Source organism: Lotus japonicus, chromosome 2, assembly GCF_012489685.1.
Source record: "Lotus japonicus ecotype B-129 chromosome 2, LjGifu_v1.2".
NCBI classification, from domain to species: Eukaryota; Viridiplantae; Streptophyta; class Magnoliopsida; order Fabales; family Fabaceae; genus Lotus; species Lotus japonicus.
Genome location: NC_080042.1, coordinates 93977663 through 94003202, shown reverse-complemented (window position 1 = coordinate 94003202; position 25540 = coordinate 93977663). Strand labels below are relative to the sequence as shown.

At 38.4% G+C, this 25540-nt stretch overlaps 2 protein-coding genes, 1 long non-coding RNA gene and 1 pseudogene across 3 annotated transcripts; all 4 read right to left on the bottom strand.

Annotated features, from left to right (window-relative positions):
- Positions 1–256: 256 nt before the first annotated feature.
- On the bottom strand, positions 257–7115 carry LOC130737326 (uncharacterized; annotated as a pseudogene).
- LOC130741280 (butanoate--CoA ligase AAE1-like) lies at positions 2002–4707 on the bottom strand. Its single transcript, XM_057594129.1, has 2 exons — positions 4426–4707; positions 2002–3707 (listed from the first exon to the last, which is right to left on the bottom strand). The coding sequence occupies exons 1-2, from the start codon at positions 4621–4623 to the stop codon at positions 2235–2237; spliced, it is 1671 nt and encodes a 556-aa protein (XP_057450112.1). The 5' UTR covers positions 4624–4707; the 3' UTR covers positions 2002–2234.
- Positions 7116–8654: 1539 nt separating the features above from the next.
- Positions 8655–10438, bottom strand: LOC130741278 (uncharacterized). The gene is made up of 2 exons (XR_009020355.1): positions 10336–10438; positions 8655–8924 (listed from the first exon to the last, which is right to left on the bottom strand). It is a non-coding gene; the product is annotated as an uncharacterized LOC130741278 (long non-coding RNA).
- Positions 10439–22629: 12191 nt separating this feature from the next.
- On the bottom strand, positions 22630–24674 carry LOC130741275 (pentatricopeptide repeat-containing protein At3g22470, mitochondrial-like). The gene has a single exon (XM_057594125.1). The coding sequence runs from the start codon at positions 24199–24201 to the stop codon at positions 22645–22647; it is 1557 nt and encodes a 518-aa protein (XP_057450108.1). The 5' UTR covers positions 24202–24674; the 3' UTR covers positions 22630–22644.
- Positions 24675–25540: the final 866 nt, after the last annotated feature.

Sequence of the window (25540 nt, the reverse complement as noted above, 5' to 3'; positions counted from 1 at the left end):
AGTACAAGATCTGTAAACTCTTGATTTCTTATATGTATGTGGGATTTGTCTCCTTGAAATATTACTATTGGTATTAAAGAAGGGCTTTTGTCTGTATTTCCTCATTGAGTAATGTCTATTAGTTGATTTTTTTTTGCAGCGTTGCATCGAATATTTCAAGTCCTTCATCAACCAATGCCAAGTGGGCAGAAGCAGTTAAAACAACAAAAGTAATACCAACCTGTTTTTCACAAGATAAAAGCATGTCCTTATAGAGGCACACAGCCCCGTAAGTCATAACCATATCCATTGTGTGCATAACTGTGTATTATTTCAGTCCAAGTAATTTTTACCAGGCATCATATCGAAAAGCATCTGCTCCACCTACATCATTTACAATACAGTTGTATAAGAGAACTCCCCCCTCCACAAACATGTCATCTACATAACCATTTTTTTTTATCTGAGCATGAATCTCTTCGTCTTTAAATAAAGAAGACAGTTTTGAACAAGAACTCATTATGGTAGCAAAAGATAACAAAGAAGCCAAAGTGCTGCATCTACTTAAAGAAAGACGAAGCATTTTGTTCTAGGGAATTGATTGAGAACCCTGCTAGCATTGCATTCGACAACTCCATTTTCCCACATTTCGAGAACAAGTTGATAAGGCTACTAGTACAAACACATCAACATACAATCCAAATTTCTGAGAAATTGCATGTACCTGTTTTCCTGCATTATTTATTTACTGCATTACTTTAACATCATGTCCAACACAAAGGAGAGAATCTGGTCTAAAATCAACATTGTCAAGCTTGCTTATGCATGCTAGTATGTTCATACTTGAAACTCAATTTGAAAAACAAAACAAATAAATTTGATGAAACTCAATTTGAAAAACAAAACAAATAAATTTGATGCTCTCAACTCCACCCTGAACCACATTACTACACCAGACACCAGTGATTCTTAATAAATTTAAGAATGACAAAAAAGCAAGACTCATAAACTAAAAACAGCTCACAGGCTAGGGTAACAAATGAAATCCACACAAACCAAAAGAAATAAACAACAAAAGAAAAGTCCAGTCCAACTTTTAATTTTTTTTTAGTAAATAGAGTCAAACTATAAGAGATAAATCATTCCCAATAATAATCATTTAAGTTCCAGCTTGGCCTGTTATCTGAAACACGAACCATGACCATTGACTGGAAAAAAAGGAGATGAAGTAGATTGAGTCATTGAGAGTAGATTGGGAAGAAAAAGTATAGTTAAGTTGGACCAAAAGCATCTTACCTAGTATGGTTTACTCTTACAAAAGACCTCTGGCAATCATTTCACGGAGAAGCTTCTCTGCCTTATCATTCTCACCTTTTTCAAAGAGAGCACGAATGATAGTTTCGTAAGTTATAGGATCAGGGATGCAGCCGTCGTCTTCCATTTTTGACATCAATGTCAATGGTTCATCAAACAAGTCCTCCTTACAAAGGCCATTAATTATAATTGTATAGGTACAAACATCTAAACTATAGCCTTTGATACTAAGATCCTGAAAAACCTCTATTGCGTCCTTAATTCTTCCACCTTTGCATAGTCCATCCATAAGTATATTGTATGTGAAGACATCTGGATAAATACCCTGGTCTTTGATTTTCTTGATCAAAGAAATTGCCCTGTCAACATGATGGCTTTTGCATAAAGCATCCACTAAAGAATTGTATGTGATCACATCAGGTGGTTGACCTCTACAATGCATCTCATCAACAAGCTCCCAAGCATCAGAGATTCTTCCTGATTTGCACAAACCATCTATAAGAGAACTGTAAGTTACAACATCAGGAGTTATATTCTCAGTATGCATTTGTTTAAATAGATTCAAGGCATCATCAACCATTTTAATCTTACATAATCCGTTAATCATGATACTATAACTCTGAACATCAGGAGCCAGTTCCATTTGGGTCATGGTGTTAAATATATCTTCAGCCTTGTTTACTTCATTAACTAAACAATACCCATCCATCAAAGAACTATAAGTAACCACATTAGGTTTTTCCCCTCCTTTGATCATGACAGCTAACACATTTGACTTGCTGAAAGGAGGAAACAAAATCAAGTCCAAATGTCCAGTTGATTTGCTGAAAGTTTTTATTCCAGCAAAGAGAAAAATATATTACAAGCATACGAAAATGAATTTACAACAAGAAAGCAACATTAAAAACTTGTATTCGATTTCTTTCCTTTAATACTGTACTTTACAATCGGCTGGTGTTCTTCTTAGACAAACTTCCCATGGCCTTTGCCTTCTCCCTCAGAACATATTTCTGTGTCTTGCCAGTTGATGTCTTTGGCAGATCAGCAAACACCACAGTCCGAGGAGCCATATAGCGAGGCAAACGCTTGTGACAAAATTGTATTATGTCCTCTGCTGTAGCACTATACCCTTCCTTCAGTGTCACAAATGCACAAGGTGTCTCTCCCCAGTAATTATCAGGTCTCCCAACTACAGCGGCCTCAAGAACTGCTGGATGACTAAAAATCACACCTTCCAACTCAATCGAGCTGATATTTTCTCCCCCGGATATGATAATGTCCTTTGAGCGGTCCTTAAGTTCTATGTAACCATCAGGGTGCTTTACTCCCAAGTCACCAGTCCTAAACCATCCACCTTTAAATGCATCTTGTGTTGCTTTCAAATTCTTCAGATATCCATTCATCACAGTGTTGCCCCTGAACATCACCTCACCCATGGTTTTTGCATCAGCTGGTACACTCTTCATTGTCAGGGGATCTTTTATATCAAGTTGTTCCAATCCGAGATGCTGCACTCCTTGACGGGCCCTGATTTTTGCCTGCTCATCACGAGGCAGGCTATTCCATTCTGGTTTCCACGTGCAAATTGTTCCTGGACCATAAGTTTCTGTCAAACCGTATGAATGAGCCACAACAAATCCTAGTTCTTCCATCCTGAATAACACATCAGGTGGTGGTGGAGCACCACCTGTCATCACTTCAACCTTTCCAGGCAGTGGCTTCCGTACTTTAGGTGGTGAATTTATTATCATGTTTAAGACAGTAGGTGCTCCTGCCATGTGCGTTACCTTGTGCTTAAAAATATTGTCAAATATCCCTTCAGAAGTTACACTTCTTTGGCAAATATTAGTGCCACCCTGAGCAGCAATGCCCCAGGGGAGGCACCATCCATTGCAATGAAACATGGGAACGCACCATAAATACACTGGCATAGACCTCATCTCGTTGAGAAGAACAGTAGCCAAGGCATTAAGATAGGCGCCTCTGTGGCTGTAGATGACACCCTTAGGACTAGATGTAGTTCCAGAAGTGTAATTGAGTGAGATTGGATCCCACTCGTCCTTTGGCCTTCTCACCTCAAATTCAAGATTCCCTTGAGCTATGACATCCTCATAGATCAACATTCCAGGAGAGGAAGAACTATGATCAGTGTGAGGCGCTGGGTGGCCACACTCCAAAATTAAGACCAAACGGGGAAGCTTGTTGTTTGCTTTTGACAGGATTTCAAGTGCTCCTTGAGCCACATCAAGAAACTGATAGTCTACAAAAAGGACCCTAGCCTCAGAATGTTTTAATAACACCGAAACCATTGCTGAATCATGGCGTGTATTTAACGTGCAGAGAACAGCCCCAGACATTGGAACACCAAAATGTAGCTCATACATCGCTGGAATATTCGGGGCCAATACAGCAACCTGTCCAAATGAGTGCAAATTCATAATAAGGAGAAGGAATCAACTACACGGGCTTAGCAGGCCAAATTACAATGATATTGGCATACAACAGATTTGTTCATACTCCAATTTTAACAGTCACTATCTCTCTACTTTCTCTCCCTACTCCCTAGTCTTTCCTACTTTTTCAATGATAATTAGTGGACTCCACAATAAGGATGTTTATAAGATCTTATTAAAGCCTAATTTTAGCACAAACACTTAAGTAAACATTGGGATAAGTTTATATATGATCTACATATAAGCTCTTTTTTGAGTCTGACAGTTTTCCCTGCCTCTGACCGAGTCACCATCCCCTCACCCGAAATTTTAATTCATCGAAAAAACATATAAGCTCATTTTAATGAGCTCCTTTGATTACCTCATGAATAAGCATTAACACCTACATATACTTTTGATCTTACTTTGAATAAGTTGGTTAATGAGCATTTATTTGATAAATAATTCAGTTGTGTACCAAGCACCCCAAGACATAATTAGTTAAAACCTCTGTACCTAACATGAACATAACAGTTAACACCATGTACATGTTGTTTCTTCAAATAGGAGAAAAGGAACAGCCCTGAGCCTAGTACAATCAAAATCATGCACAGTACAAAAATGCAGCTAAGCTACTCATGTGTAAGCAGAATCGATCACAGAAAAAATTGGGAAAGTGGAGAAGATGATTGAAACGAACCACATCACCGGGTGAAACACCGAGCTGAGAAATGGAAGAAGCGAGTTTGGTGCAGCGTTGATGGGTCTGAGACCAAGTGTAGGTGACGTCATCGAACACCACAGAAGGCGAGTTTGGGTAAACAATGGCAGAGCGCTCCAAGAAGGTGATCGGAGTCAGAGCGGCGTAGTTGGCGGAGTACCGGATAACACCCTCCATCTCCACCGCACTTTCCACTACTTCCCACCACCAAGTGTTTGATTTTGATCTGGTGTCGGGTGATGATGTTCTCTTGCATTTATCACAATTATTTAAAGGCCCTTCAGAAGTCTATAATTTAAATTATACAGAATTAATCACAATATTGTATACTATTTATATAATTTAATTTTAGGGTTAAGGTCATATTAGTCCATGTGTTTGTAAACGTGTTTGATTTTGGTCCCTTAGCTAAAAAATGACGATTAGTGGCGATTTTTTTTACAGTTAGTGGCGGTTTATAATACAGTTATCGGCGGTTTTTTGACTGAGAGACCAACATCTAACATTTTTACAAACACAAGGACTAATATCACCCTTTACCCTCAATTTTATAACCTAAATATATATGATATAAGTACTTATGTTATACTATAAACCATTCGTGCACGTTGCAAATTTTCCATAGTTAATTAATTTTTCTAAAGAGTTTATGTCGTTTAAATATGGGATACTCTATCTTATCATAGCACAATTACTTTTTCTTCAAAAAAGTTGTTCTCGAAATGAACTTTTGTTTTTTTGTAGAAAAAATTTATTCAAACGATTTACGACATTTTAAAAGTAATTTTTCACAAAAAAGGAAAGTTTTTAAAGGCTTAAAAAGTAATTCTATATTTCTATTACAAAACAAAAATCTGAAAAGTGGAGGGAAAACGACGCCTTTGATGGAAAACCAAAAACACACGGGCAACTTGATTTATCAGTTATCAGTTATAACCATTTTAGTGCGTGGGGACAAAAAACATATAATGAACCCGTGAAGGGAAAGAGTTGTTGAACACTTTCATTTCATCTGGAGTCCACCACGCCATTCATTTCAAGAAAAAGTTTGGAATAAAGGTGGAAGTATGAGAGAAATAAAAAGAAAAGAGAGAAAATGTATAAGATGTAATAGGTGATATGATTAACGAAGATGAGAGATAAAAATAAAATAAAGGTTGAAAAAAATATGATGCTTGTTATGGTACCTTAAGTCAGATTAAGATGTGCTACCTAAAATAGTATAAATTAATAGAAATAATACAATTTGTACGTACTTAGAGGAAGATGATGAATGAAGATTTGCAAGGTTCAACATGGGTGAGGCATGGAAGAAGAAGATCCTGTCAAGAAAGGAACTTAGATCATTCTCACCTTTTTCAAAGAGAGCACGAATGATAGTTTCGTAAGTTATAGGATCAGGGATGCAGCCGTCGTCTTCCATTTTTGACATCAATGTCAATGCTTCATCAAACAAGCCATCCTTACAAAGGCCATTAATTATAATTGTATAGGTACAAACATCTAAACTATAGCCTTTGATACTAAGATCTTGAAAAACCTCTATTGCGTCCTTAATTCTTCCACCTTTGCATAGTCCATCCATAAGTATATTGTATGTGAAGACATCTGGATAAATACCCAGGTCTTTGATTTTCTTGATCAAAGAAATTGCCCTGTCAACATGATGGCTTTTGCATAAAGCATCCAATAAAGAATTGTATGTTATTACATCAGGGGGTTGACCTCTACAATGCATCTCATCAACAAGATCCCAAGCATCAGAGATTCTACCAGATTTGCACAACCCATCAATAAGAGAATTGTAAGTCACGATGATAGGAATTATCTTTTGGAAATGCATTTGCTTAAAGAGATTCAAGGCTTCATCCACCATTTTAATCTTACAGAATCCGTTAATCATTATACTATAGCTCCAAACATCAGGAGTCACTTCCATTTGGGTCATCGTGTTGAATATATCTTTGGTCTTGTTTACTTCCTTAACTAAGCAATACCCATCCATCAAAGAATTATAAGTAACAACATTAGGTTTTTCCCCTTCTTTGATCATCACAGCTAACACATTTTTGGCTTCTTTCACCCTTCCTTCCTTGGATAAAGCATCAACTAATGTATTAAAGGTAATTACATCTGGATTGATGCTTTTCAATACCATTTCATTTAACAAACAAACCGCTGCTTCCATTTGACCCACAATGCAAAAGCCAAATATTAGAGTATTGTAAGTGATAACAGTAGGTGATATTCTCTTGGTAACCATTTCAGAAAATAGATTGTAGGCATCATTTACAAGTTTATCTTTACACAAGCTATCAATGATTGTGTTGTACATTACCACATTAGGTTGGGCCGATTTCCCCTGGATCTGTCTGAGCAATTGCAATGCAGGTCTTGTATGTCCCATTTTACATAACCCATTGATCAAGGTCCCGTAACTAACCTGGTTCAACTGGAATCCTTGTGCTACAAGCTCATCATGAAAGCATAGTGCTCTCTGAACCTAGCCATTAAGACAGAGACCTTTGATAAGTGTAGTAAAGGTGACCGTATTTGGGTGATAACCACTCTTGAGAATCTTGCAGAGTACAGAAAAAGCGAAAGGAATTTGATGTAGATGACAATAACAATTGATCAAGATGCTGAGAGTGACTAAGTTGGGCATAATTCCCTTGAATTCCACTTGTTGCCAAATTGGATAATGGGTGGGGAAGGATGCATGTGGAGCATGCGATTGAACAAGGAGACTGCATCGTCGACATTGAAATTGGAAGGAGCATTACGAGAGTGAGAGTGAAGGCTTCTTGAGAGTGACAGAAACATAGACATTCTGAACCTCAACAACATTGTAGCCTAGGAATGGAGGAACACACAAGTGTGTTGTGCGAAAGGAAACAACGATACACACTGAGAGCGATTTAGGTTTCAAAGTTATTTTCCTACTCATTATTTTTCAAATGTTATATATATGAAACAAACAAATAAAACAATATTTATTTAATTTTGATTTAATATAAAAGCTTGTAACACATTATAAGATAACAAAAATAAATAACTTAGAGCAATGGCATGATTTCATGAGAAAACATCATAATAATATTAATAATGAATCCCAAATTTAATATATATGGTTGGACTTCGTTTAGAGTTTAATTATTATGCACAAATAGAGTAAAAATATTTTACACAATCATTTAATTAGAATTTTTCATTTTGTCATGTCATAATTAAATTTGAATTTAAAAATATTTAAAATGGTAAACAAAGAGATATGATTGGATATGTGTAAAACTCAACTTATTATAGTGTCGGTGCATGCAAATTAAATGTTTGTGCATTTTCGGTGTAAATTTCTTTTGAACAAACATCTAATATAACTGTGTTCGAATATGTGCATTCAATTATTGGACTTTCTGTATAAAAATATTTTACACTCAAAATGCAGATAAACTGACAATTTAGTATACTCACTTATTGTACAATTATTTTATTTCATTGCATTTTAAATTATAAATTAAAAAACAATCTTCAACATAATATATATATATATATAATATTTTCAAATTCTTTAAACTTTAAATTAAAAAAAAACTCTTTAAACTTTACCCTTATAAATATATTGTAAGACTGGATATGCTTTTAGTCCATTTAAATTTAGGATGAATCAGTTTTGATCCCTGCAAATGTTTTTAGATAAATCTGTAGAATTTAGTGTATATGCTTTGAATTACTTTAGGATTAAGTGTTCCATAAAAAGTTTCTAGGATTTTCAAACTTTATAATTCTTGCATCTGAATTCTGAAACATGTCAACTAGACGACATGAAACACCAGTTAAGCAATCAATAAGTTGGATTTCCTCTGATAGTTATCAAAGTGCTATCATAGAGAATTATTGACCATCTTCCTGGAGGAGAATGTAAGAAATTAAGACCAATGAAAGTAACCATAATTAATTTGGTGGTTGTTTCACTCCATAATTAGAGCTCCCATTGTAAAATTAGGGGGTTTGGTTTCATAGAGCCTTATATTGTGATCTTATTTCTTGACTTTATATCCAACCAATAAAAGATTATTGTTTGTGTGACAAAGTGACTTGGACATCATTCATGAGCTCTCTTCTGGTAACATTTCAGAAAAAAGCATATGGCTCCAGGTACATTGCCACATTTTTAATACAATTCAATAAGAGAACTCCCCACAAACATGTCACGTAAATAACCAATTTTCATGATCTGAGCATGAATCTCTTGTTCTTTACATAAAGAAGACAGTTTTGCACAAGAACTAACTATGGCAGCAAAAGAAAACTTAGAAGGAAAGAAGCCCTAACTGCCACATCTACGTAAAGAAAGACAAAGCATTTTGTTCTAAAAAATTGATTGAGAACCCTGCTATCATTGAGTTCCAACAGACAACATCCAGTTTAGGAAGTTAACCAAAGTAACACTGCTTAGAAAACTCCATTTCCACATGCATCTATAGCAATACAAGAAACATTTTATGCATCCATTAGAAATGCGTGAAACATCATATATAGGATCTAGTAAGAATACCAGCCAGAGAGTCAGAGCTAAATTACATAAAATGATAAAATTATTAAATTGATTCACCCTAATAACATGAAAGAGAAATGTTTTGATGGCAAAGTACATCCAATCTAATGAGTTGTACTTCAAAGTTCAATGTGAAGACCTCAAGGCATCTTTAAAGTATCTAGTTGTGTTGATGCTGCAAAATCATTGCTTTTTATGTTTCCACTCAATCTTCAACCCTCACAGGGCTCCTCAATCCAGGCGCGGAAAGCTCTTCCACAGCCTCAAATTCAGTAGCATAGAATAAACCAGTTCTATAAAGCTTAGGTTAATACCTTAGACAAACACAACCTCTGTTCTGCCAAGCCCTTCCACAGCATTAAGCCAATTAAGATTAAGAGGAAGAAAACAAAGGCTAATAGCAAGTTTGCAACAGGTCTGAATTTGAAGAGGAGAACAGAAACTGTGAAAAACAAAGAGAGAATGGTGACCTGAAGTGGAAAACAAAAGCTGGACAAAAGAGAAAGGGAGGAAAAAAGAGAGAGTAACTAGAGGAGGGAAAACAAAACAACAAAGAGTAACTAGAGGAGGGAAAACAAAACAACAAAGAGATAGAGATATTGACAGAAAGTGTGTCATGAGAAGGCAAAGATTCTTGTATTTCATGCCAGATTAGACTTGTGTCATTCAGCATTTTGCATTTATGTATGTGTGTTCTCTAACAATAATCAAGATGCAGAACATGAGAAGAGACAGTGAGGGGAGAGATTTCATGCCAGATTAGACTTGTGCCATTCAGCATTTTGCATTTGTGAATTCTCAATACCCTATGTCCACTTTCCACCTGCCCTTAGTCTCTCATTACTTTAATATCATGTATAATGCAAAGGGGAGAATCTGGTTGTAAAAAAAACTATGTCAAGCTTGCTTCTGCTAGTATATTTGTAATAGAAACCCAGATTGAAAGGAAAACAAAAGTAGTTTACTAGATTTTAATGCTACCGACTCCAACCTGAACTACATGAGACAACAATGATTCTTGATTAATTTGAAAATGCTAAAAACAGCAAGACCCAGAAGCCAAAAACAGCTCGCAAACTAGGATAACAAATGAAAAGAACACAAACCCTTGAGAAATTAAAAACAAAAGAAAGTTCAAGTTCAACTATTAATAGCTTGCAGTAAATAGAGTCAACTATAAGCATTCCCAAAAACTTAAGTCTCAGCTAGGTTTGACAGGTTTGTTATCTGAAACACTAACAATGATCACTAATACAAAAATAAATAAATAAAGTAGATTAAGTAGAGACAATACATTGGTAAGAAAATTTACGTGAGGCTCAAAAGCATCTTACCTAGTTTTACTCTTACAATAGACCTCTAGCAATCATTTGGCGGAGAAGCTTCTCTGCCTTATCATTGTCACCTTTCTGAAAGAGAGCATAAATAATTATTTCATATTGTAAGATCAAGTTTTGATCTAGTAGTACAACTCTATGTTTTGATGATTACAAGTTAACCTTTTGATATGAACAATTGTGGTACTCTAACGTGTTTTTCTGAGTGTGCTATTTACAGGCTCTGACCTCAACTCAATCTCACACAAATCAAAAGCACTGTGTATAAAGAGTGACCCAAGCAACGCTTTCGCATTCACCATGTTCAGTATGAACAGTGGAAAAGCTTCAGAAGTTCTGAAGCTATACAAACTCTGATGTGGACTCAGTCGCTAGAAGCTCTGAAGATCCAGAAGTTCTGATAACCAAGAAACACTGAAGGTTCAGATGTTCTGATGGTGTAGAAGACTCTGAAGATCCAGAAGCTGAATAGTGGAAACTCTGAAGTCCAGAAGCAAGAAACTCTGAAGGCCATGTTCTTCCCTCTGAGTTCAGAATCAGAAGATACAATGGTCAGAGGATCTGTGCTTTCCCTCTGACTCTGATCAACCGGCTTCACAAGTTCCAATATGAAGTATTCCTCTGATCAGAAGTCTCCTAGGTTAAAAGGTCAAGTCGCTATCCAAGTACAAAAGCAAGTGTACCTTCCTGACGACCTACCTAACGTTCTCAGCCACAGCAGAAGCTGGATTTTCCAGAACTGCCCTCCAACGGTAGCATTTCCCATGCAACGCTCAACCCTAATCCTTGGAGTATATATAGAGGCTGAAGATTGAAAGAAGCGGCGAAGAAACTAAGTTGAAGCAATACACGCGCAAGACATATTCAAAATATTCTAAGCCTTCTTTCATCTGAAATTCATTGTGTTTACTATTAGCTTTTTAGAAGCAATTTCTTTGTAAACAAGAACTTCATATACAGTTGTATAGTTTGCCTTTAGGAGATCAAGGTTGATCGGATCCTAGAGAAGACTAAGAGAGTGAATCTTAGTGGTGATTCCTTTAGGAGATCAAGGTTGATCGGATCCTAGAGAAGACTAAGAGAGTGAATCTTAGTGAGAGCTAAGTCAGTGTATTGTTAGTCACTTGTAGGTTTCAAGTGCAGTTGTAACGATTATCTGATTAGTGGATTGCCTTCATTATAAGAAGGAAGAAATCACCTTAACGGGTGGACTGGATTAGCTTGAGGGATTTATCAAGTGAACCAGGATAAAATACTTGTGTGCTTTTCTATCTCTTATCTTTAGCACTTAAGTTCTCGAAAGATTTGTCAAAATCTTTAAGGTGGAAGTCTTGTTCTGAAAACGTTATTCAAACCCCCCCCTTTCTACCGTTTTTCATACCTTCAATTGGTATCAGAGCGCAAGTTCTGATTACCACACCTAACAGTGTTCAGTGATCCGGGCCGGTGTGAAAAACAATGGCTGCCACCACCAGTGAAACTCAAAGAGATGGTTACAACGCAAAGCCTCCTATGTTCGATGGTCAAAGGTTCGAATATTGGAAAGATAGACTGGAAAGTTTCTTTCTGGGTTTCGATGCAGATCTCTGGGATATTATTGTGGATGGCTATGAGTGTCCAGTTGATACAGATGGCAAGAAGATCCCAAGATCAGAGATGACTGCAGATCAAAAGAAGCTGTACTCACAACATCACAAAGCAAGAGCAATTCTTCTAAGTGCTATTTCCTATGAGGAGTACCAGAAGATTACAGATCGTGAGTTTGCTAAAGGCATTTTTGATTCTCTGAAGATGTCTCATGAAGGAAACAAGAAAGTCAAAGAATCAAAGGCATTGTCCTTGATCCAAAAGTATGAATCCTTCATCATGGAGCCAAATGAGTCCATTGAAGAAATGTTCTCCAGATTTCAATTGCTTGTAGCTGGCATACGACCTCTCAACAAGAGCTACACAACAAAAGATCATGTCATAAGGATCATCAGGTGTCTTCCTGAAAGTTGGATGCCTTTGGTGACTTCAATAGAGCTCACGAGAGACGTTGAGAATATGAGTTTAGAAGAACTCATCAGCATTTTGAAGTGCCATGAGCTGAAGCGCTCAGAGATGCAAGATCTGAAGAAAAAGTCCATAGCCTTGAAATCCAAATCTGAAAAGGCTAAGGTTGAGAAGTCAAAGGCTCTTCAAGCTGAAGAAGAAGAATCTGAAGAAGCATCAGAAGATTCTGATGAAGATGAGCTGACTCTGATCTCCAAGAGACTCAACCGCATCTGGAAGCACAGGCAGAGCAAGTTCAAAGGCTCTGGAAGGGCAAAAGGAAAGTATGAGTCCTCAGGCCAGAAGAAGTCTTCAATCAAGGAAGTCACATGTTTTGAATGCAAAGAATCTGGGCATTACAAAAGTGATTGTCCAAAGTTGAAGAAAGACAAGAAGCCAAAGAAGCACTTCAAGACCAAGAAGAGTCTGATGGTGACATTCGATGAATCAGAGTCAGAGGATGTTGACTCTGATGGTGAAGTCCAAGGACTCATGGCAATTGTCAAAGACAAGGAAGCAGAGTCAAAGGAAGCTGTTGACTCTGACTCAGAATCAGAAGGAGATCCTGACTCAGACGATGAAAATGAGGTATTTGCTTCTTTCTCTACCTCTGAACTGAAACATGCCTTGTCTGATATCATGGATAAGTATAACTCTTTATTGTCTAAGCATAAAAAGTTGAAAAAGAACTTATCTGCTGTCTCCAAGACTCCTTCTGAACATGAGAAAATTATTTCTGATTTGAAAAATGAAAATCATGCCTTGGTAAATTCTAACTCTGTGCTTAAGAACCAGATTGCTAAGTTAGAAGAAATTGTTGCATGTGATGCCTCTGATTGTAGAAATGAATCTAAGTATGAAAAGTCTTTTCAAAGATTCCTAGCTAAAAGCGTGGATAGAAGCTTAATGGCTTCAATGATCTATGGCGTAAGCAGAAATGGAATGCATGGCATTGGCTATTCTAAACCAATTAGAAATGAGCCTTCTGTGTCTAAAGCTAAATCCTTGTATGAATGCTTTGTTCCCTCTGGTACCATATTGCCTGATCCTGTACCTGCTAAAGTTGCTAAACATCCTCTTAAAAAGGGATCTTTCTCTATGACTAAATATCATGCAAATATTCCTTTAAAATATTATGTTGAGACACCCAAGGTGATCAGAACCTCTGGGGTAACTAACAAAAGAGGACCCAGAAAGTGGGTACCTAAGGACAAAATTATCTATGTTGCAGATATCCTTGATAGCTCCACTGAAACACCAATCATGGTATCTGGACAGTGGATGCTCGCGTCACATGACGGGAGAAAAGCGTATGTTCCGAGAGCTGAAACTTAAGCCTGGAGGGGAAGTTGGCTTCGGAGGAAATGAAAAGGGTAAAATTGTTGGTACTGGCACTATTTGTGTAGATAGTAGTCCATGCATTGATAATGTTTTATTGGTAGACGGCTTAACACATAACTTATTGTCTATAAGTCAATTAGCTGACAAGGGTTATGATGTTATATTCAATCAAAAGTCCTGCCGGGCTGTAAGTCAGATCGATGGCTCTGTTCTATTTAACAGCAAGAGGAAGAACAACATCTATAAGATCAGATTATCTGAGTTGGAGGCTCAGAATGTGAAGTGCCTTCTGTCTGTTAATGAAGAGCAGTGGGTATGGCATAGACGGTTAGGGCATGCCAGTATGAGAAAGATTTCTCAGCTGAGCAAGCTAAACCTTGTCAGGGGCTTACCCAATCTGAAGTTCGCTTCAGACGCTCTTTGTGAAGCATGTCAGAAAGGCAAATTCACAAAAGTCCCTTTCAAGGCAAAGAATGTTGTCTCAACCTCAAGGCCGTTGGAACTTCTGCATATCGACCTTTTTGGACCAGTGAAAACTGAGTCTATAGGTGGCAAGAGATATGGGATGGTTATCGTTGATGACTATAGCCGCTGGACATGGGTAAAGTTTCTAATCCGCAAGGATGAGTCTCATGCTGTGTTCTCTACCTTCATTGCTCAAGTGCAAAACGAGAAGGCTTGTAGGATTGTGCGTGTCAGAAGTGACCATGGTGGAGAGTTTGAGAATGACAAGTTTGAGAGTCTGTTTGATTCCTATGGAATTGCACATGATTTCTCTTGTCCCAGAACTCCTCAACAAAATGGTGTTGTTGAGAGGAAGAACAGAACTCTTCAGGAGATGGCTAGAACCATGCTCCAAGAAACTGGCATGGCTAAGCACTTTTGGGCAGAGGCAGTAAATACAGCATGTTACATTCAGAACAGAATCTCTGTGAGACCAATTCTGAATAAGACTCCTTATAAATTGTGGAAGAACATAAAACCCAACATTTCTTATTTTCATCCTTTTGGCTGTGTTTGTTATGTTCTCAATACTAAGGATAGATTGCATAAATTTGATGCTAAGTCTTCTAAGTGTCTATTACTTGGTTATTCTGATAGATCTAAAGGTTTTAGATTTTATAATACTGATGCTAAGACTATTGAAGAATCTATTCATGTTAGATTTGATGATAAGCTTGACTCTGACCAGTCAAAGCTAGTTGAAAAGTTTGCAGATTTAAGCATTAATGTTTCTGACAAAGGCAAAGCTCCAGAGGAAGTTGAGCCAGAGGAAGATGAACCAGAGGAAGAAGCTGGTCCCTCTAACTCACAAACTCTGAAGAAGAGCAGAATCACTGCAGCTCACCCTAAGGAATTGATTCTGGGCAACAAAGATGAACCAGTCAGAACCAGATCTGCCTTCAGACCCTCTGAAGAGACCTTGCTGAGTCTGAAAGGATTGGTGTCCTTAATTGAACCCAAGTCCATAGATGAAGCTCTTCAGGACAAGGATTGGATTCTGGCCATGGAAGAAGAACTGAATCAATTCTCCAAGAACGATGTTTGGAGCTTAGTGAAGAAGCCTGAGAGTGTCCATGTTATTGGAACGAAATGGGTATTCAGAAACAAGCTAAATGAGAAAGGAGAAGTAGTCAGAAACAAGGCAAGGCTAGTTGCTCAAGGCTACAGCTAGCAGGAAGGAATAGACTACACTGAAACATTTGCTCCGGTAGCTAGACTGGAGGCCATTAGACTGTTGATCTCCTTCTCAGTAAATCACAACATAGTTCTACATCAGATGGACGTAAAGAGTGCCTTCCTAAATGGTTATATCTCAGAGGAAGTCTATGTTCATCAACCCCCAGGTTTTGAAGATGAAAAGAAACCAGATCATGTGTTCAAATTGAAGAAATCACTCTACGGTCTGAAGCAAGCTCCCAGAGCATGGTATGAGAGACTTAACTTATTCCTTCTGGAGAATGAATTTGTAAGGGGTAAAGTAGATACAACTCTTTTTTGCAAAACTTATAAAGATGATATCTTAATTGTGCAAATTTATGTTGATGATATTATATTTGGTTCTGCTAATCAATCTCTATGCAAAGAATTTTCTGAGATGATGCAGGCTGAATTTGAGATGAGTATGATGGGAGAATTAAAGTACTTTCTGGGAATACAAGTTGATCAAACACCAGAAGGAACATATATCCATCAGAGCAAGTACACTAAAGAACTTCTGAAGAAGTTCAATATGCTGGAATCTACAGTGGCCAAGACTCCAATGCATCCTACATGCATTTTGGAGAAAGAAGATAAAAGTGGTAAAGTATGTCAGAAGCTCTATCGTGGAATGATAGGTTCACTTCTATACTTAACTGCATCTAGGCCAGACATATTATTTAGTGTTCACTTATGTGCTCGTTTCCAATCAGATCCAAGGGAAACCCACTTAACTGCTGTTAAGAGGATCCTAAGGTATCTGAAAGGCACCACTAACCTTGGCTTGATGTATAAGAAAACATCAGAGTATAAGCTTTCAGGTTATTGTGATGCTGATTATGCTGGAGATAGAACAGAAAGAAAAAGTACTTCTGGAAATTGTCAATTTCTGGGAAGCAATCTAGTCTCATGGGCAAGCAAGAGGCAATCAACCATTGCACTATCAACTGCAGAGGCAGAATATATCTCAGCAGCAATATGCAGCACTCAGATGCTCTGGATGAAACATCAGCTGGAGGATTATCAGATCCTTGAGAGCAATATCCCAATTTATTGTGATAACACTGCTGCAATCTCGTTGAGCAAGAATCCTATCTTGCATTCAAGGGCAAAGCACATTGAGGTAAAGTATCACTTCATTAGAGATTATGTACAGAAGGGCGTACTTCTTCTGAAGTTTGTTGATACTGACCATCAATGGGCAGATATCTTTACAAAGCCCTTAGCAGAGGATAGATTTAATTTTATTCTGAAAAATCTAAACACGGACTTTTGTCCAGAGTGAAGATGGATCAGAACCTCTGACTATGATACTTCTTGATCAGAAGATATCTAGTCCAGAAGGTAACTCAATCAGAGTGTGTGTGCCCACTGGTACTGACTCTGAAGCTGAGACAACAACACGTGTGTCAGAATTTCTGATGCATAATTCCTTGTGCCCGTGTGACAGTCTGTTATGATTGCGTGTAGATATGCTTATCTCCTGTGTGTGGTTGTGTATTTTACTGTTACTATCTATCTTTAATTTTCAACCGTTGATCTTAAAGTGCTTTTTGAATCAACAACGGTTATTTGATAAAACCCACTATACACACACGTTCTCGTTCACTTCCGGTTTTCACTCTCGCACTCTCTGCTTTTCAAAACCGCCTCTTTCTTGATTTCTCTCTCGATCTCTCTTCATCCTTCAAACCTTATCTTCTACCTCAAACCTTCAACCTCTTCAAAATGGTGAGACAAACCAGAAGATCTACTGTAGATGCACCTCAGTTCCCTCACATGGAAGTTGGTTTGGCAACGGGTCAAAGGGGCTCTGAGAACCCGGCACAAGAACAAGTTCAAGTTCAAGAGCAGATTGTTCCTATTGCAGAACGGGGCTGTGCCGTTCACTGCGTATTTGCTCCTGAGGAACTCCAAGTCCTGGCAGAATGGAGATTCAACCTCGACAACCTGGCTGCAAATGGGTTTGATCTTCGTCCTGAAGTCCAAGCTCAAGGTTGGGGAAACTATTTCAATCGACTTCGAGGACCGGTGTATGAGAAATTGGTAAAGGAATTCTGGAAGCACGCAGACTGCGATGACACTCAGGTGGTCTCTCACATTCTTGGCAGAAAGATCATCATCACGGAGAAGTCATTCGTGAATCTGCTAGGAGCAGAAACTGCTTATGGGTATCGGTTCCAACTGACGGAATCGAAGCTGAAACCCAGCACCAAGGACATAGTCAACAAGGCCCTGTACACCACCTTCAAACCGGGCAAGACGAGTTACAAGGTGATGGATCTTCAACCCAAACTCAGAATCTGGCACAAGATCCTGCTCAACTGCATCAATCAGAGACCGAAGGGCAGTTCCCCAGATTACATCAACTTCAACCAGAAGGCGATGCTGTTCTTCATCCAAGACAAGGAGAAGATCTGCCTTCCCTACTTCCTGTTCTCCTACTTGAAGGAATGCATCCGGAAGTCTCGCACCACCGCCTCCATCAAGTATGCAATCAAATACATCCCTTTTGGGAGGCTGCTCTCAGACTTTCTCATTGAAAGCAACTTGGTGCAAGATTTGATCGATGCTGGTTGCACAGAGGATTTGAGCACAATTGTCAGTGATGTCTTCACTGCAAACTCCTTGAAGAAGATGGGCTTAATCCAGAAGAAGATTGCTCCTGCTCATGAAGACACATCTTCTGAGATCAGAGGAAGAAGATTGCCTCTGAATGACTACCCTCTGTGGACTCAAGCAGACCATCCTGAAGCCATCAGATGCTATGTTGAAGACCTCAGGGCTCAAGGTTTCGAAATTGACCTTGATGATTTCATCAGCAAACTACCACCAGCTCCAGAGTTTCCTTCTCCTCCCAAGAAGAAAACCAAGAGGAAGATGGTTCTGGAAGAATCCTCAGAAGAATCTGATGTTCCTCTGGTCAAGAAGACAAAGAGCAAGCCTGATGATGATGATGGTGATGATAGTGAGGATGGTCCTCCAAAGAAGAAGCAGAAGAAGGTCAGAATTGTGGTGAAGCCTACTCGGGTGGAACCAGCTGCTGCAACGGTCAGAAGGACTGAACCTCCTACCAGAGTGACTCGATCATCAGCACATTCAAGTAAGCCTGCACTTGCTTCTGATGATGATTTGAATTTATTTGATGCACTTCCTATCTCTGCCTTGCTCCAACACTCTTCAAATCCCCTCACTCCTATTCCTGAATCCCAGCCAGCCGCACAAACCACCTCTCCACCACATTCCCCAAGATCCTCCTTCTTTCAACCTTCTCCTACTGAAGCACCCCTCTGGAATTTGCTTCAGAATCCAACCTCTAGGTCAGAAGATCCAACCTCTCTCCTTACCATTCCATACGACTCATTATCTTCTGAACCAATCGTCCAAGACCAACCTGAGCCCAACCAAACAGAACCACAACCCAGAACGTCTGATCACTCTGCTCCCAGAGCATCAGCACGTCCTGCTGCCAGAACCACGGATACAGACTCTTCAACCTTCACCCCTGTATCCTTCCCAATCAATGTCATTGACTCTCCTCCCTCCAATACCTCTGAATCAATTAGAAAATTCATGGAGGTTAGAAAAGAAAAGGTATCTGCCTTGGAAGAGTATTACCTTACCTGTCCAAGCCCTAGGAGATATCCTGGCCCTAGACCTGAACGTCTAGTTGACCCAGATGAACCTATCTTGGCCAATCCTATCCAAGAGGCAGATCCCTTAGTTCAACAAGCTCACCTTGTCCCTGACCAACAAGAGCCCATTCAACCAGACCCTGAACCTGAACAATCAGTGTCTAACCAATCCTCGGTTAGATCACCTCACCCTCTGGTTGACCCTTCAGACCCTCACCTTGGAACCTCTGAACCCAATGCTCCCATGATTAACATTGGTTCTCCACAAGGTGCCTCTGAAGCCCATAGCAGCAATCACCCAGCCTCTCCTGAACCCAACCTCTCCATAATTCCCTACACTCACCTTCAACCCACATCTCTCTCTGAGTGCATCAATATCTTCTATCATGAAGCCTCTTTGAGGCTCCGCAATGTGCACGGTCAGACTGATCTCAGTGAGAATGCTGAAAATGTGGCTGATGAGTGGAACAATCTGAGCACTTGGCTAGTGGCTCAAGTTCCAATTATGATGCAGCACCTGCATGTAGAGGGCAGTCAGAGCATTGAGGCTGCAAAGCAAAGGCTTGCTAGGAGAGTGGCTCTTCACGAACTAGAACAGAGAAATAAGCTTCTTGAAGCTATTGAAGAAGCCAAGAGACAGAAAGAACAGGCAGAAGAAGCTGCACGTGAAGCAGCAGCTCAAGCTGAACAAGCCAGACTTGAGGCAGAGCGTCTTGAAGCTGAGGCTGAGGCAGAGCGACTTGCGCCCGTTGTATTTACTCCTGCTGCTTCTGCTTCCATTCCAGATCCTCAAGCTGCACAGAATGTTCCTTCCAGTTCTTCTCAGCCAAGCTCTTCCAGACTCGACATCATGGAACAACGTCTTGACACTCATGAATCCATGCTGATTGAGATGAAGCAAATGATGATGGAACTTCTGCGACGCACTGACAAACCTTAGTTTAGGATCTCTTCTTTTTCCTTCTTTTTATTTAACGTTATTTTATTCAAACTCTGTTTCTTTTTATTTGCTTATTCTATTATATTCGTTTGTGATTATATATGCATATCCTTATATATATTTGTGTCACATATGTTTGCAAAAATCTCGTTTTCCTCATAATTGTTCTATGTTTACATCATATTTCTTTACATCATATAATCTAGAATGGAGGATCCCTCCTCATTCTTCTGCACTCCTGGCGCTGCTCTGACCTATCCTTCTCCAGACGCTCCAGTTCATGCTGAATGTTGCTGAGCCTGATCTTTAGCTCATCCCTCTCCAGAATCTCTTCTGAAGTCTTGAGCTTCTCTTCCAAACTCTCTTTCTCTTCCAGCAGCTTGAGTTCAAGCCGGCTGAGTTCCTGCACTTCCTCCACGAAGGCAAGAAATTCCTTAAGGTCTCTCTCCAACTCTGGACGCAGGTCCTCTTCCAGAAGTGTTCGTGTCAGCTCCTCGATGGTAGTTGCACCCTCTGGATGCCTGATGTTTAGGAACAAGTCCTCTTCAAAGGCCTTCTTCCTCAGCTCTTCTAGTGCTACGTTGTATGATGCCATATTTTTTTACTAAAAATTATTCGAGGTGTGAAGCTTACCTTTCTCTCCAACGCTTTTTATAGGCTTCACTTTCTCTCTGAAATTTAATGCTCTTACAGTTTCTCGAGGTTAAGTTCTTGGTAACTGACCCTTCTATTTACTCACTTGACCGGTGGTAAACGTTCATCCCTTGCATTAACTCTTCTATTTATTTTCGCCTGACTCTGATTCTTACATCATTTTCATTTTCTTTAAACTTAGACCTTCTCTAAGGGGGAGTACCTTGTACTTCAAGCTAAGTTTCTCACACCCCAGGCTTTTTGCTTATGACAAAAAGGGGGAGTAAACCCAGTTTTTGATGTGTAAGATGTGTTTAGTGTGATTTATTTTTCTTTTGGAGATTTTAAGAGTTCCACCTTCATGACCATAGATGTGTCACTGGGCAAATACAAGGAATACATTTCACTTCTTCTGAAGTGATTATAAGTTGACTCTGATACCTTGTCCATGACTCTGATCACTTATGCGCTCTGATTATTCGTTTTTCATCTATGTCATAAGTTTTTCACTCTGAACTCTTACATCATTTAGCTCAGAATCTAGACTTTACTAACGTTTTCATCAAGTATTAGATTCAGGGGGAGCTAAGCTCAGAATCAAGCAGTGACTTGAATTCAGAATGAGCAAGAAAAACTATTCACATCAGGATAAGTATTATTCTATATCTCTAAACTCTGAGTGAATTCGGTTTAATGTTTAAGAATTGTTCATCAAAAATCTTAGTTTTGTCATCATCAAAAAGGGGGAGATTGTAAGATCAAGTTTTGATCTAGTAGTACAACTCTATGTTTTGATGATTACAAGTTAACCTTTTGATATGAACAATTATGGTACTCTAACGTGTTTTTCTGAGTGTGCTATTTACAGGCTCTGACCTCAACTCAATCTCACACAAATCAGAAGCACTGTGTATAAAGAGTGACCCAAGCAACGCTTTCGCATTCACCATGTTCAGTATGAACAGTGGAAAAGCTTCAGAAGTTCTGAAGCTATACAAACTCTGATGTGGACTCAGTCGCTAGAAGCTCTGAAGATCCAGAAGTTCTGATAACCAAGAAACACTGAAGGTTCAGATGTTCTGATTGTGTAGAAGACTCTGAAGATCCAGAAGCTGAATAGTGGAAACTCTGAAGTCCAGAAGCAAGAAACTCTGAAGGTCATGTTCTTCCCTCTGAGTTCAGAATCAGAAGATACAATGGTCAGAGGATCTGTGCTTTCCCTCTGACTCTGATCAACCGGCTTCACAAGTTCCAATATGAAGTATTCCTCTGATCAGAAGTCTCCTAGGTTAAAAGGTCAAGTCGCTATCCAAGTACAAAAGCAAGTGTACCTTCCTGACGACCTACCTAACGTTCTCAGCCACAGCAGAAGCTGGATTTTCCAGAACTGCCCTCCAACGGTAGCATTTCCCATGCAACGCTCAACCCTAATCCTTGGAGTATATATAGAGGCTGAAGATTGAAAGAAGCGGCGAAGAAACTAAGTTGAAGCAATACACGCGCAAGACATATTCAAAATATTCTAAGCCTTCTTTCATCTGAAATTCATTGTGTTTACTATTAGCTTTTTAGAAGCAATTTCTTTGTAAACAAGAACTTCATATACAGTTGTATAGTTTGCCTTTAGGAGATCAAGGTTGATCGGATCCTAGAGAAGACTAAGAGAGTGAATCTTAGTGGTGATTCCTTTAGGAGATCAAGGTTGATCGGATCCTAGAGAAGACTAAGAGAGTGAATCTTAGTGAGAGCTAAGTCAGTGTATTGTTAGTCACTTGTAGGTTTCAAGTGCAGTTGTAACGATTATCTGATTAGTGGATTGCCTTCATTCTAAGAAGGAAGAAATCACCTTAACGAGTGGACTGGATTAGCTTGAGGGATTTATCAAGTGAACCAGGATAAAATACTTGTGTGCTTTTCTATCTCTTATCTTTAGCACTTAAGTTCTCGAAAGATTTGTCAAAATCTTTAAGGTGGAAGTCTTGTTCTGAAAACGTTATTCAAACCCCCCCTTTCTACCGTTTTTCATACCTTCACATATGTTACAGCATCAGGGGTGCAACCGTTGTCTTCCATTTTTGACATCAATGCCAATGCTTCATCAAATAAGCCGTCTTTACAAAGCCCATTAATCATTATGGTATACGTCCGTACATCTAAATTGTAGCCTTTAATTAAAAGATCCTGAAAAACCTCTTGTGCGTCCTTAAGTCTTCCACCTTTGCATAGTCCATCCAAGAGTATAGTGTATGTGTAAACATCTGGCAGAATACCCTGGTGTTTCATTTTCTTGATCAAAGAAATTGCATTGTCAACGTGATGGTTTTTGCATAAAGCATCCAATAAAGAACTGTACGTGATTACATTAGGTGGTAGACCTCTAGAGTGCATCTCATTAACAAGCTCCCAAGCATCAGAGATTCTCCCAGACTTGCACAAACCATCTATAAGAGAACTGTAAGTTACAACATCAGGAGTTATATTTTCAGTATGCATTTGTTTAAATAGATTCAAGGCATCATCAACCATTTTAATCTTACAGAATCCGTTAATCATGATACTATAACTCTGAACATTAGGGGTCACTTCCCTTTGGGTCATGGTGTTGAATATATCTTTGGCCTTGTGTACTTCCTTAACTAAGCAATACCCATCCATCAAAGAACTATAAGTAACAACATCAAGTTTTTCCCCTCCTTTGATCATGACAGCTAACACATTTTTGGCTTCTTTCACCTTTCCTTCCTTGCATAAAGCATCAACTAAAATAGTAAAGGTACAAACATCTGGATTGATGCTTTTCAATACCATTTGATTTAACAAACCAACTGCTTCTTTCAATTGACCCACAATGCAAAATCCAGATATTAGAGTATTGTAAGTGACAACAGTTGGTGAAATTCTTTTGGCGAGCATTTCAGAGTATAAATTGTAGGCATCACTTACAAGTTTATCTTTACACAAGCTATCAATGATTGTGCTGTACATTACCACATTAGGTTGAGCCAATTTTCCCTGGATCTGTCTGAGCAATTGCAGTGCAGGTCCTGTATGTCCAATTTTACATAACCCGTTAATCAAGGTCCCGTAACTAACCTGATCCAACAGAAACCCCCGTGCTACAATCTCATCATGAAAGCACAGTGCTCTATGAACCTCACCTTGAAGACAGAGACCTTTGATAATTGTATTAAAGGTGATGGTATCAGGCTGATAACCCCTCTTGAAAATATTGCAGAGTACAGAAAAAGCAGAAGTAATTTGACCTAGGTGGCAGTAACAATTGATCAAGATGTTGAAAGTGAATAAGTCAGGCATAACTCTCCTGAAATCCATTTGTTGAGAAAGGGAAACGGCGGTGGCGTAATGCTTCGTCTTGACGAGGGAAGTAAAAAACTTGTTAAATTCGATAATGGGTGGAGAAGGACGCATTTGGAGCATGCGATTGAACGAGGAGATTGCATCACCAACATTGAATTTGGAAGGAGCATTTTGATTTTGAGAGTGAAAGTGAGAGTGTGATTGAAAGGTAAGAAGTGATCTAGAAAGAAAGGGAAACATTCTTAACCTGAACATCGACATGGTTCTGTTCTTCGTGGAGGATGAGATTGAGGAGGAACTGTCTCTGGTTTCTATGTTGTACTATTTTGCACAACACAAGAGTGCAATAAAGAACGGTTTTTTAATTTCCGTTTTTTTCGTATTAAATTCGGAATTTTAATTCTCATTTCTAATAAAGTGGGGTGCGAAACCCAATAGGTGGGGTGTCAAACCTAATTCCCTTTAATTTGGTGTCCGATGTTTTACAAAACAAGTCAGTGGCTCATCAAATGGGTTTTTACATTTTTAACATATATAGTGTGTGTTTGGTTTCAAATCTGGAGAGGCCAAACGTGGATCGAAAAATCCAAAAGCAACTATTTCTTGCTTCTGTAAACGTGGATCAGGGTCAAACGTGGATCCTGAATGAGTTTTCCAAACACACATAATTATTTTAGGATCTTAGTCTAATTTGAAATAGATTTATGATATATTTAAATACTATACTATGGAGAGTATGATTTTTTTTTTGAACTATGGAGTGTGATTTAAAATAGGCTCTTGGACCATTAAAAACCAAAATAATCTGATTTTTTTTTTTCATCTCTATCTAGTACTCCCTCCGTCCCTAATTACTCCCTCTATTCCTAAATAACTATACTAATTTTGGCTGAATTTTGTTCCTAATTATCTGCCATTTTACATAGTAATTTTAATAAAACAAGAACATAAATTGTTATTTCTTAATACTTGTGCAACAACCTTAAAGTATCAGTTATTTAAGAACGGATGGAGTATAAGCTAAAGTTGTAAAAATCACGCTTATTAAGAAAGCTTTAATTGATGATGCCTTGGTTTTTTAAAAAATGATACACTATTTCATATTTACCCGTGTTTAAGTGGATAGTAATAGTAGGAAAGAGAATAAAAGTGAGTTTCAATTTCAAAATTTTGGAATTAAAAAACCAATAAATGCAAGGACAAATATGAAGAAAAAAATATATCTTTTGCAAAGTTAGCTTATATTTAGTGACACCACATAAATCTCAATGTTAGCTTATAATTAGGGACAGAGATAGTATCTTATAATTTTATTCGCATGTTTATAGAAATATTTATTTTAGTATAATTTAACTCATTAGCATATAAGTTTATCACACTGTTTTCCGAAGGAACAAAAAAAAAAGTTTATCACACTCTTTACAAATAAGTTTGTCTGCAGATATAATTTTTTTATGGTGTTTGTTGTGATACCTTACTTCAGATCATGGTATAGTACCCTAAATGAGTTAATATAGTAATAACGACTCATGTATCACATGAGTCAGCAATTATATTTTTTCAATAATGTACCTTAAGATTAATGGCATTGATTAGATAG

What these genes read in the sequence shown, in the direction of transcription:
- LOC130741280 (XM_057594129.1), bottom strand. Translation starts at nt 4,623, where the DNA reads ATGGAGGGTGTTATCCGGTACTCCGCCAACTACGCCGCTCTGACTCCG. An exon ending in GTGTTTCACCCGGTGATGTG is followed by an intron (nt 3,708 to 4,425) that starts GTTCGTTTCAAT and finishes TCATTTGGACAG; the next exon opens with GTTGCTGTATTGGCCCCGAA.
- LOC130741275 (XM_057594125.1), bottom strand. Translation starts at nt 24,201, where the DNA reads ATGTCGATGTTCAGGTTAAGAATGTTTCCCTTTCTTTCTAGATCACTT.